Source organism: Cyprinus carpio, chromosome A22 (assembly GCF_018340385.1).
Source record: "Cyprinus carpio isolate SPL01 chromosome A22, ASM1834038v1, whole genome shotgun sequence".
NCBI classification, from domain to species: domain Eukaryota; kingdom Metazoa; phylum Chordata; class Actinopteri; order Cypriniformes; family Cyprinidae; genus Cyprinus; species Cyprinus carpio.
The window spans coordinates 5,574,531-5,587,610 of NC_056593.1; the positions used below are offsets into that span (position 1 = coordinate 5,574,531).

At 33.6% G+C, this 13,080-nt stretch overlaps 1 protein-coding gene across 1 annotated transcript in view; it reads right to left on the bottom strand.

Annotated features, from left to right (window-relative positions):
• Window positions 1-13,080, bottom strand: part of LOC109061228 (rho guanine nucleotide exchange factor 18-like) — a 40,877-nt gene that overhangs the window by 14,360 nt on the left and 13,437 nt on the right. Inside the window, exons 11-24 of the mRNA XM_042712413.1 lie at window positions 10,197-10,261; window positions 9,977-10,013; window positions 6,868-7,018; window positions 5,246-5,352; window positions 4,949-5,089; window positions 4,612-4,862; window positions 3,787-3,912; window positions 3,584-3,701; window positions 3,252-3,506; window positions 2,743-2,819; window positions 2,479-2,657; window positions 2,318-2,389; window positions 1,243-1,430; window positions 954-1,100 (exon numbers count right to left, since the gene is read on the bottom strand). Coding sequence (XP_042568347.1) covers window positions 954-1,100; window positions 1,243-1,430; window positions 2,318-2,389; window positions 2,479-2,657; window positions 2,743-2,819; window positions 3,252-3,506; window positions 3,584-3,701; window positions 3,787-3,912; window positions 4,612-4,862; window positions 4,949-5,089; window positions 5,246-5,352; window positions 6,868-7,018; window positions 9,977-10,013; window positions 10,197-10,261 — 1,914 coding nt within the window. The remainder of the gene's footprint in view (window positions 1-953; window positions 1,101-1,242; window positions 1,431-2,317; window positions 2,390-2,478; window positions 2,658-2,742; window positions 2,820-3,251; window positions 3,507-3,583; window positions 3,702-3,786; window positions 3,913-4,611; window positions 4,863-4,948; window positions 5,090-5,245; window positions 5,353-6,867; window positions 7,019-9,976; window positions 10,014-10,196; window positions 10,262-13,080) is intronic.

Below are 13,080 nucleotides of genomic sequence, written 5' to 3' on the forward strand. Positions count from 1 at the left end.
GGTTTACAAACTTACACTGGAGAGGTACATAGTAGACCTGCACAAACCAACCATATTCTATAACACAGGGGGTTGTGTGTAATTAAGCTAAACAAAAAAAATACATGTATGCATGCATACTTTAAAAACCATTTGGGAACATCTGACGCATTATTTTTGGCATGTGATGAGAAACATACTATCTTGCCTTCTGCATAGTACAAATAGTATGTGAATTGGGATGAACAGCTTTGCTTTTAAAGTCTAAAATTAAAAATTGAATTTTTGATGAGTGGTGTGTTGTTGTTTTTTTTGATAAATGATTTTTTTTGTGTTTTATTGTAGGGTGCTTTGGTAAGAAAGTGTCTGGTAAGAATGTAAATTTAATGCAATGTAAACAGAAAGCAAGCCAGAAAGAACAAAAGACAGAGAACAAAGAAATAAAAGAAAGCATCAATGTTAGAAACAAAATACAGAAAAAAGAAAGAAAAATCAAACAAACAAAAGAATGACAGGAAAAAAATAAATGTTAGAAACAAAATACAGAAAAAAGAAAGAAAAATCAAACAAACAAAAGAATGATAGGATTAAAAAGAGAAAAGAAAGAATGGAATGTATTAAATTAAAAGGGCAAAAGAAGAAATGAATGTATTAGAAAGAATAAAAAAAGAAAGAAGCAAAAAAAAAAAAAAAAAAAAATGACAAAAAGAGCAACAAAGAAAAAAATTATACAATAAAAGAACGAAAAACATTTTCAACATACTATGATTTGAGACAAACTAATCCTAATCTTGCCTACTGCATAGTACAGATAGTACACAAATTGGTAAGCACAGCCTATAGAGCATGCAATGAATATGGATTAAAAGATCTGAAATTAAGTAACGATAATGAGTCTTAAGTTACAATCCTGCCAACTAATCCCCATTAGTGCAACATGTATAATCAGTGTCTAATCACATGTATTGACTTACTCTTAGGCAGTATGCTAGGAACACTATCGTAGCCGCCAAAGGTGTCTGCTCTGCGTGGCAGCAAACTCAAGGATGGACTCTGGTTCCCCTCAGTCTGCGGAGATGATTCCCGAGCTCCAGGTGCAAGGAGGTTCTGCAGGTTCTCCGCTACAGAAACCGAGATTGGCTTCAATAACAACATTTAGTTCTCCAATGATCTAGTTTACTAGCAGGTGCAAGATTATATCATGACACCAGTGCTTCGTACAGAAACTAACTCATTCATCAGGCCCTCAACCTGATGGGTTACCTTCAGTAATGGCTCCTTTGAGCAGCTGCTCTCCCTGCTGGAGGTCCGAGGTGTCGCCCCGCAGCAGCAGACGGGAGTGAGAGCTGGCGTCCTCTAGACCGGCCACAGATTCAGCCAGCTCTGCAAACAACTGCAGCTTCTCCGTGAGACTCTGGACGATCTGAGCATCCTTCAACGTCAGGCGATCTACAGAAAATGAGTCGCAGACGGAGGAAAATGTGTTAAAGAGACAAAATCATTGCTTTAAACAGAAGAACACTATAAATGTCATAGAACAACATAATGCAAGAAAACTTTTTTTTTTTTTCAGGATTCACTGATTAAAAGTTCAAAATAACAGTATTTACTAAAAATTAATTTTTTTGTATATTTGAACAAATTATGTCACTTTTAATCAATTCAATGCGTCCCTGTGGAATAAAACTATTTCTTTCTTTAATAAAAATCTTGCTGACACCAAACTTTTAGATGTATCGAACTAAATTTTCGAATGTACATTTTATAATTATAATTAACAAACATAACTATACATTTATGCAGACTCACACATATATATATTTACACACATTTTAGTTAATATTTATTTTTTATTTTTTTTTTTTTTTTTTATTTTTTATTATTTTTTAATATTTTTTAATTTTTAGTTTTTATAGTTTTGTATTTATAATTTATAAATTATTTGTATTTATAATTTTAATTTACATTTTATAATTATAATTAACAAACATAACTATACATTTATTCACAAACACATATATACACACATTTTAGTTAATATTACTATATATTATTTTAATACAGTTATATTATTATTAATATATAATAATATTAAATTTATAGTTTTGTATTCTACAATATTTTTTTAATAAATATATTTATTATTATTAATTTATTATATTTTTATAATTATTATTATATATTCAAGTTTATTTTTTATGTTTTTTTTTGTTCTATATTTATTATTTTTTTATGAGATATAAAATACTTTTTTTTGATTAAAGTTTTACCCACAAAAAAAAACCCATCACACATCAAACAAAACATGATTGTCCTTTCGAAAAAAACAAGTTTATTTTGGTGTTTTAGGTTGAGGGTGTCTCTGGCTTCCTCTTCTTCACTAAACAATCTCTCTTCTATATGTGGACAGCTGATGGACAGGAACCGAGGAGGAACATTTAAAAAAAATGCAGACAGAAGTAAATACAGACATGTATGTGATTATAGACAGACACAGACCTCTCCCCGGCCTGACGAATGTGGGTGATCCACGTGTTGCGGTCTTCTTTTGAGCTCGTGTGGATTTCGTACATCTCAGGTTCGTTAGATGAGGCGCAGATGAGGAACATGGCCCGCTCCTCGTGTGCCACCTCACGCACAATCAACTTATGCAGTGAAATAACGGAAGGCTTGTTGTCCTAGTGGAAAACAAACACGGATGAGTGCATTCAGATGCACAATTTCTCATCTTGTATAAACTGAAAACAAAGTGCTTGTACTCACCACAGTCGAGAACACGTATCTCTGGTCCTTTTCTTGCAACAAGACGAGAACATCAGTAAGAAGTAGAGCTAGAATATCTGCAACGGAAGAATCCCAAATTTCAACTCTGAGCCAAACAGATTTGTCAGACTTATATATATTTATTGTGAGAAGAAGAGATTTTTAGTAAGAAGTTATGAGATGGCAAGAAAAAAATATAGATTTGTCAGACTTATATATATGCAAGAAATACAAAACATTTGCGCTCTTTTGCAGAAGTATTGCTTTCTCTTAAAACTGTTGTGCTCTCACACATAACATTTGGGTTCTTTTGCAAAGCTATTACATTCTCTCCCAAGAAATGTTGTGTTTGCTTGCAAAACATTTGCGCTCCCAAGAAATGTTGCATTCACTCACAAAAGCACTGAAGTATCATTTTTCCTCTCACTTCATATTATTTACATCACAAAAGTTCTGCAAGCGAATGCTTAAAGTATGTGGGGGAACACAAACTGTTGTTCTCATAATACCTTTGAGTCGACCAGATGCGGCTTTCCAGTTGACCATGCCCTCGTACAAGAGCTTGCGGCGGCCCTGAGAAAGGTCCTCCTTCCGGAAAACACGTCCGTCTTTGATCTTCCCCAGCGACTTGGGCTCCATCTTGGAGACGATCTCCCTGAGCCGCACTTCCTTCTCATAGAGACTGACCTGGGCGTCCACCTGAACGATGGTGTCTTTGATTAGACTGAGAGCCTGTGCTAATCCTTCATGTTCCTCTGTCCCGGCTGGAAGGAGAAGAAAGTGTTTAGAACCTTGAAAATCCAGAATATCTGGAGAGTTTCACTGGATTGCAACGACCAACCTTCTGTGTTCAGCAGGATGCGTTCCAGAAGAACGGGATACTTGGTGATTCGCTGTGTCACCAGCAAGATACACTCTGGAATGCCTAACCGCCGCACTATTGACAGATTACTGATTTTCTGAAACACAACAAGGGGAGAAAATGATTCAGAGCAATGCTGAGGAAATGTTAGCAGCTTTGAGACGGTTAAGATCTCAACATACTCTCATGAGGTTCTGGAACTTCTTGTTGCTCTGCAGCTGCTCTTTGTAGTAGTTGACTGCTTCAGTGTGCCGACTGCAGAAATCCCCATAACTTTCCTTCATTCGCTCTCCAAGCTCTCCGGAAAACTAAAACAAAACAAGCGAAATAACTTCCTGATTCATACATGCTGTCGTCACACTTCCTGCTTCTTACTTCCTTCTCAATATTTTATTCTTCACACCTCCCGTTGTCACATTTCCTGGCCCACACTTCCAGCCTTCACACTTGTAACAAAAGCATGTGCGAAACAGTAAGTGTAGGCCAGGAAATGTGACAACAGCATGTTTGAAGACAGGAAATGTGAAGCAGGAAGTGTAGAACAAGAAATGTGACAAGAGCATGTTTGAAGCAGGAAGTGTAGAAAAAGAAATGTGACAACAGCATGTTCGAAGCATGAAGTAAAAGACAGGAAATGTGAAGCAGGAAGTGTAGGACAAGAAATGTGCAACAGCATGTTTGAAGCAGGATGTGAAGGAGGGGGTGTGTGAAGAGGGATGTGTAGATGTGTTTGAGCATGAAGTAACAACAGGATGTGTGAAGCAGGAAGTGTAGGACAAGAAATGTGACAAGAGCATGCTTGAAACAGGAAGGGAAAAGCAGGAAATGTGAAGCAGGAAGTGTGAAAACAGCATGTGCAAAGGAGGAAGCAATATAGGAAATGCAGGGCAGGAGGAATGAACCAGGAAGTATGACAACTGCAGGAAGGGGGTAGCGAAAGTGCAATAACAGGATGTGTGAAGCATAAAGCGTAGGGCAGGGAATGACCCTAAATTTAGGGCACGCACCTGGGATATAAGGATATCTGAGAGTTTATGGATGGCATAGTTGCATTCACTGCCAGGCTGCAGGGACTCTGCGCGACGCTCCCGGAGGCGAGACAGGAAGTGGCTATGCAGCTCCAGCAGGCTGTCCAGCCGGGGAAACAGACAGTCCAGCCTCCTGTCGTCCAGCTGTAGGGCCTCCCGCAGGTCTCGAGCGTAAACGCAGAGCATGATCTTGAGCGTCCGCACATGGTGTATCTCTGTCTGGATGAGCTCTGGAGGAGACAGGAACAGCTTTAGAGAAAATCTGGAAACACTTTCATGAAGTTCCCAGTGCAGTGTGTAGGTAAACAACACTGACCATATATAACATCCTGTCTCTTGATCATTTCCTTCGAATGTTTCTTTAAGAAGTGCTGATCCACAGCCAGACTCCAAGACTGCACATCGAAATCTTGCGTGATGGCTTCCAGTTCCCCTCGTACTGTGGTGTAATACGTATCTGTGCACAATAACGATAAAGCTCAACATTCACACAGATCCTCAGCACAAAGTGTTGCTCAATGCTTTACAAAAGCCTCCTCATAAATGAACCATGACACTTTATCACACATTCTGGGTGTTCTCAATGTTTCAGCTTTGAAAATCAAGCCCTCACCTTCAACGATGAGAGACTCGGGTATCGTGGAGGCGAGAGACACAGTGTCGTCAGCGGGACGCTTCATTCTGAATGCGTCAACTTCATCCATCTCTCCTGCGATAGAGCTGCCAGAGAACATGAGCATGCAAACGCTGCAGCAATTATCAGGGAGAATTAAGAGAACATTCTCCATTTGCGTTTATTCATAAGTTCTACACAACTTCTACACAACCTAACTGCAACATCAACATGATGATAACGTGTGTTATAGATGTTACATTCTATTTATGATATATGTAATTAGTGTAGTTAAGAGTTTTGAGAATTAAAGTCAATAAATATAAATAATTAAAACAACAAATTAATGTCTATAAGTACATTTATTAATAAATAAATACATTATATAAATTTATAAAATATTATGTATCATAATTGTTAATTAAATCTAAAACCTTATTTTTTTTTTTTTACAAATGTTTTAAAAAAATTAGCTTAATATTCAAAAATATTACAAAACTTACTTACTTTATTTCATCTAGTTGCCAAGACAACATTTCTCATTTTTGTTTAGTTTATATTGAAATATAAAATAACTAAAACTTAAAAACTATAAATGCGTAAAAAAAGATGGCAAAAACAAACAACAAAAGTATTAAAACATCAACTAAAATTAAACTGAAAACAGAAAACATAAAAATATAATTAATAAAAAAACTATAATAGTATATTAATGAAACTAAAACAGAAATGTAATTATATAATTTAATAAAAAATTATATAACAAATACATAAATTGTGTATTTATATTATAATAAATATATTATACTATAAATATAAATATTATTAAATTAATATGCTAACAAATAAATATTAAAGTGCCATGTTAAAGTCATGGATGAACAATATATTGACAAGTATATTCGTAATGGTTGTACTGGTCATTAGGGTTGGGAATCGTTAGAAATTTTCTGGTTCTGGTTCCATTTAAATGAACTATTATGTTTTTTTACTATTTTACCTTCAATGAATGTAGTGTTGCTGGAAGGTAGTAAGTAATGTTGAGTAATGCTAGTCCATCAATCAGCATACGCTTCAAAGTTGATGTTTTTTACACTCGCAATAACATTTAACTCTTCAAGCAGGAATAAGCTGGTTGGCCAATTAGTCCCTTGAGGGCTAAGACACTTGTTCAAAACAGGAAAAAAAAAAAAAACAGAAAAGGTTGTAATTGGTTATAAGTTTTCAGTTCCCAACCCTACTGCTCATATGGTATATTCGTAATGAATGTTTTTTTTTTTTTTTTTTTTTTTACATTGTTAGGAAAAAATTAGGTTATTGGGTTTTATTTTTTAAATTTTTTTATTAGATTTTTTATGTTGTTGGTAGTATTATAAAATATTTTTTTTGTTGTTAGTCAAATCACATCTATTTTATATTTGGATGACGTTTTATGTCGGAAAACTTTAAAAATCTAAGTTATAAAACTAGGTGAAATGTATATATTTATAGTATTAATACTTTTTGGTCTTGGTCATAATAAAAAAAAGTTTTTCACACTGCTTCATCCCAAATTTTTGTCATATTTATCGTACAGCTTGTGTAAAGCACAGCATGTGTGACTGAAGGCACACAGGACTCACCTGCTGTTGTTGTTGTGGCTGACTGTAGGGTTGCTGGAGGCGGCTGGTTGGGTGTTGTGTCCTCTGGGTGGAATGGTCATACCTGAAGCACAGCGAGACGTCCGGGACGAGCCATCGACGGGAGTCAGGGCAGAGCAGGGGTCCCTCAGAGCTGCAGAGAAACGAGACGGGTCAGTGCGGTAGCAGTGCCTCAAAAACGAGCGAGGCATCGAGTCGAGGAAGCGGCAGGTGAGTAAGTCACGATGGAGCAGGACTCGAACCCCGAGCCTGCGGGACAGACCCCAGGAGACAGGGACAGGAGCGCTCTTCCTCTGAGAACCACGGACTCTGGGTAAAGCCAGAGCCATGATGCCTGACTCTACACTGAAAACACTGATGGAGAGGAAGACTGTGGTCTTTATAAAGTGGAGAGTGGCTTCTAGAAATCACACATGCGCCTTCCCTTCTCACCTCCCTCCCTCCCGTCACTGTCCTGTTGAGCCAGAGGATGTTTTGATGAACAGGTGAGGGTCTGTGTCTCACTGTCAGATTAGTGTGAGCATGTAAACCATTATCATCTCCAGAGAGAACCTGACAGCTAATGAGTAATAATAATAATAATATGTTCTTACTAATTATATATATATATATATATATATATATATATATATATATATATATATAAAATTATATTAAGAAATATTAATAAATTCAGCGTTATTAGGATAACCAGCAAATTAAACAATCTTTTACAATTTTAAATGCTGCATTTGTATTTAATAAAATTATAAACAAATGTAGTAGTAATAACAATAGTAAAAAGGCAATAATATAATAATAGCATATTCTTAAATAATGTTTTTATTTTTAGAAATATCTATAAATATTATATTTTTATATTATTAAAAATCTGAATGAATTGAACTATGAGCAAATGCAGCAAATTAATCAAACACACAAACAAACGAAGCAAATTCTGCATCCATATGAATTAAAATTACAATAAACAATAATAATAACAATAATAATAATAATATATATTTTGATCTGACGTTTAATTTTTACAAAAATATATTTATACATTTTTATATTAATAAAACTTAATAAATAACTTTTTTAGCCTATAAAACCATATAATAAACAACATTAATAAGTATTTCAAAATGTAAAAAATATATAATAAAAATAAAAATTTAATTTTTAAATACTTTTAATATACATTAAAATTTTTATTAACTCGCCTAGTTTCAAATTTATTAAATTATATATAAATAATAAAATTTTTAAATGAAAAATTAATTAAATTTAATCAATCAATCAATTAATTAATGTATATTTTAATGAACATGACATAAAAACTACAGGTTTCAAAATTCAAGCTATCCTATCTCTGCAGCAATAAAAACAATGCAGACATAAATGCGGTAAAATGACCAATATTCAACTGTAGCCCCTTTATGCAATTACAAGAAGATGTGCTTCCAGATGGCTCTGGGTGAAGCAGGACATTTCCAGATGTTTTCCGCTGGGAAGTGAAGCATTACAGGCTTCATCCGCGCTTCTTAAAGCAATTAGCACCTCGGCCGCGGTCACAGCGGGAGCTCAGGAGTAACTCACCGCACCACACTACACTAGCAAACGACACATCGTCTGTATACAGAGGGTCATCCGCTTTATTTCATGACACAACCTTACGAAACGGCAAGATCAGAATGGCTGGGAAGGACAAGCTACCATCAACTTACTTGAAATTCTACTCTTCTACTACTACTAAGTACAATGGTGAATTGTGTCCATTGTGTCCAAGCCACAGCACGAGCAGTAAATCTTGATCAGATTTGTGGGGTAATTAATTGGAGAAGTGTGATTAACCTCCTAAGTGCTTCTCTGAGTGAAGGTGAAAACGAGAACAACAGCCAGATGACCTTAATTTGCTCTCAAGGGACTCCCATCAGCATCTGCTGCCCAGCGTCCATTACACAAAACAAGCTCCTCATGCAGCTGCGAGACCGGACTAAACTAAAGATTAGCAGAGGACAAACTGAGGGAAAATTGTTTTTGAGATCATTTACTGGTGCTTATTAACCAGTCACATCCCGCTTGTACATTATGTTTTGTAAAACTGTATTGCATGCCAGTGTTGTTATCGTTAATTAGAACTATGACTATTAAAAATGATTTTTTTAGTTGAAGTAAGGCAGAAATAAAACAAAATCTAAATGTTAGATGAAAAACTTAACTGAAAATTAATAATGTAATGCTATGGCAACTAACTGCACTAAAATTACTAAAAATAAAAACTAAACAGAAATATAAAAACAACATAAGAAAATGACAAGCACAATTACAAAAACTAAAATGAAAAAGTAAAATATGAAAATGAAAATATTTTTAAAAAGCTCATTCAAAACTTTCATAAATATTAGAATAGTATATAAATAAAACTAAAATTGGGGAAATCCAAGTCAATTTAATGAATTGATTCGTTCGAGTTAATAATTTAAATGACCCGATTCAAAAATTATTTACTCGCTTGAAAATGATTCAAAAAGGATCTACAGATAATAAAATGATTTATCAATTCAAAAAATGATTTATCAATTCAACAATGATTCACATATTCATTTGACTCCCCAATCCTGACGCCTGTGTGACAATTTACAGTTAAATTATGATTTTATAGCCATAAATAAAAATAATAATAATAATAATTTTACAAAATATCTGTAATATTTGATCAAATGCTATCATTCATTACTAGGTTTTCTGTATTTATTGACAATATTTAGAGTAAATTACTAGGTTCATATACTGTTTAGTACTGTTACAGTACTTTAACAAAGATTCTCGTCATTTTTGGTGAAAAAAGAAATAATTTGATTGAAAAGAAAAAAAACACATAACATGATTTAAAAACACAATATTAACCCCACAACCTTCTATTGTTTTTCAAAAGGGTCTTGACTCTAGTTTAACTACTTTCAGTATCATAACTTTTACAAACATTTACTACTAAAAGTCTTTAGCATCAACATGCCATCGTTTCAACAATATATGATATGATCCAAACCCTGAGTAGATCATCTAATCATTGATCATCAAATATAATACAAAGCTAAAAACTGCTTACCTTGACTGTGCGGCTGAGCTGCTGCGTTTGACGTCCTGCGCCGAGTGAAAAAACAAACACAGTGAGCGGCTCAGTTTATCATTTACAGCAAAGCACACCCTGCCACTCCTCAGACCAAAGATAAACTCTTCTATTGTCTGCAGGAACTTTATTCATTTGATTCAAACACACTCAGTGTGAAGTTTGTTTGGCTAAAAGTCTAAATGTGAAGGAGTCTCACCTTGTTTTTGCTGCTGCACTCGGGCAGCAGGTTCTTGCAGCTCTTGTGGACGTTGACGGCGCAGTCTGAGGTCCAAACACAGGTCACAGCGGTGGAGAGAGGGACAGGTTAGTGCTTTCTTATCAAAACCCAGTTTTTCTTATCTGTAGTATTTTTTTACATGTGAAGGGGAGGACTTGAAGAACAGGAGCGAATGTCGTAATGCTGCGGGACAGATGTGTTTCACAATACTTCTTTTTAAAAGTAATATTCTAAACGCGTTAATAAATCTGGTAGGTGTTTGTATTTAAAAGCATAGTCAGCTATACAACAAAGTGTTTTTTTTTCTCCATAATGTTGATTTCTGCTATGAGACCACCTGATAACAACAGCAAACAAACTATCTGTGCAAGTTTATTGGGGGTAGAGAGCTTTCAGAAGTGCTCATTATCCATTCAAAAGACTTCTGCCTCATCCCTGCAGGCCATTTTCCACTTTTCACCCCACAAAAGGACTGATTCCATCCATTTAGCCACAAACATAAATAGAAACACAGCAAACTGAGGGTCTGATCAATGAGATCCTCCAGAGCAGAAAACACTGACATCTGACGAACTTCATGTTATACAACGGGACTTCAAGACACTTCATTCCACAGAAACATGAAAACTTACAAATATGTAACATAAAATCTAAATTAGTAGCTTTTAGTCCATGTCTACTGGTTTTGAGGACATTTATATAAACGCTAGTGTGAATGTTGAATTTCCAGCAGACATTTGAATTTTTTCTCTATTAGTTCGCAAAGCCATCTACTTTGTCCAACAAGATGCTCTCAAAAATGAAAATGTCTCTCTATTTAATTCTAACTGCTAGCATATAGCCATAATACGTTGCTTGGATAATTACTCAACCATTCATACTAAGAAATGTGTTAAGAAATGTGTAGCTTAACAATTAAGCAGCTTAAAATCTGTTCACTGTATTATTTAGATAACGAAACCACACTGTATAAACAATGGCATGAATAATAATATTATTACTACTACTAAATTAAAGTTATATTCAAATATTCATAATTAATGAAATACTTCATAAGACATTCTTAATAATTATTTGCACAGTTGCTATTTGTTTTATATAACTATTTTCAGAAGAAAATTTAATAAATAACTGTTAACAAAAAAATGAAAATAATAAATAATTAACTTCTGTTATCCATATCAGTTTTTGGACATAAACATGGCATTAATAAAAATATATATTAATAACGGTTCATTTTTATATTATATTATTTATATATTACATTAATATTTCACACAAATTAATACACATAAAATAGATGTAAAAAAACTTGACACCTGTTTTCCATATCACATATTAAACAAACATTTAGTTTAAATTAATATTTTCATATTATAATTATTATATTAGAATATTCATGCATTATATTATATATTATGTATGAATAATAATGCATATTATTCAAAATAAAACAGAAGTACAAAATAAATTTAATCTGTCTTCAGACAAATATTATCTATTAATAATCATAAAAATTAACCTCAGTTCATCTTTAGTCTTTAATAATGATTGTTATCAAATGATTAAAAAAATATATTTGAATTTATTTTTTAAATGTAGAATAATTAACACTTTTTTTAATTGTTGAGAAACATAAACAATATATTCTATAATATAGCTAGATTACATTTAAATAAGTTCAAATAAACCAGTATCCAGTCAAGTCCAGACCAGCATTTTAGCAATTCAACAAATCACGTTGATTCTTAATAATAAATGGCAATAAAACACTTGTGTCTGTGACAAATGTTAAGGAAGTCCAGAGAAAGGCTTTATTCAAAGATCAAGATCAAGTGAACGTCTAATGACTCTCTGAAAACGGAACAGGAACTCCAACTCGATTAGCTCCCTGAGGATCATTCATAATCCTGTTATCACATCACATGATCCGCTCGCTGGAATGTGAACGTGGGTGTTTTAAGCAGCATGACATGTGCTTATTTATCTCACGCTCTGACAAACACCTAAAAACCAGCTTGGGTCAGCAAACGTGGGACATGAAAGCGCAGCTTCAGAGGAGCCGACGGGACGGGTGCACCTGACAGCGCTCAGGCACGAGGAGGGGGACAATCTGGACACAGACTCACTGAAGTGAGCCACTGCTGCCAAACGCAATTATCAGCATGTGACCGTCCAGCTTAAGAACAGCTCTATCTCTATCTCAAACAGCATTATTCCTCCAAAAACAGACTAAAAGTGCTTACAACAAAACCACAAGAATTACACTGAAACAAACTCTCTGAGCATTAAGTGACTCACACTACATGAATCTTTTACTTCTGAATCACAAAATAACAAATTTCAAAACAACACAAGGCCGAATAAACTATTAATAAGATATCTATTAATATAATATAATCATAATTTAGTAAGTGTCAATAAGAAATAAATTACAACAATCTGTAACTGCACAAAAAAAATCTGCATTGTAAATAGAAACTTAAATAATAATGCAAATAATAATAATAATAATAAATGTGATGATAAATAATAAGTACTAATAAATATAATGTAATATTATATATTAATAAAATATAAATTATTGTTTTACATTTAAAAATATACATAAAAGTATATTTACATTTATTTTTGTGCAATAAATAGAACTTTAGAACTGATTATTTAATCATTTTTGCCTTTTGACAATAAATAAATGATTATGCTGCACAACAACAGACAGATGTATTATTGTGAATTTTTTTAAGCTATTAATATGCATTGTTAAAAGAAACTTAGCAATATAAATGTTATATGTGTTATATGAATTATGTACACATTACTACTATTAACAAATAATTTTTTTAATTAAAAATATATGCAT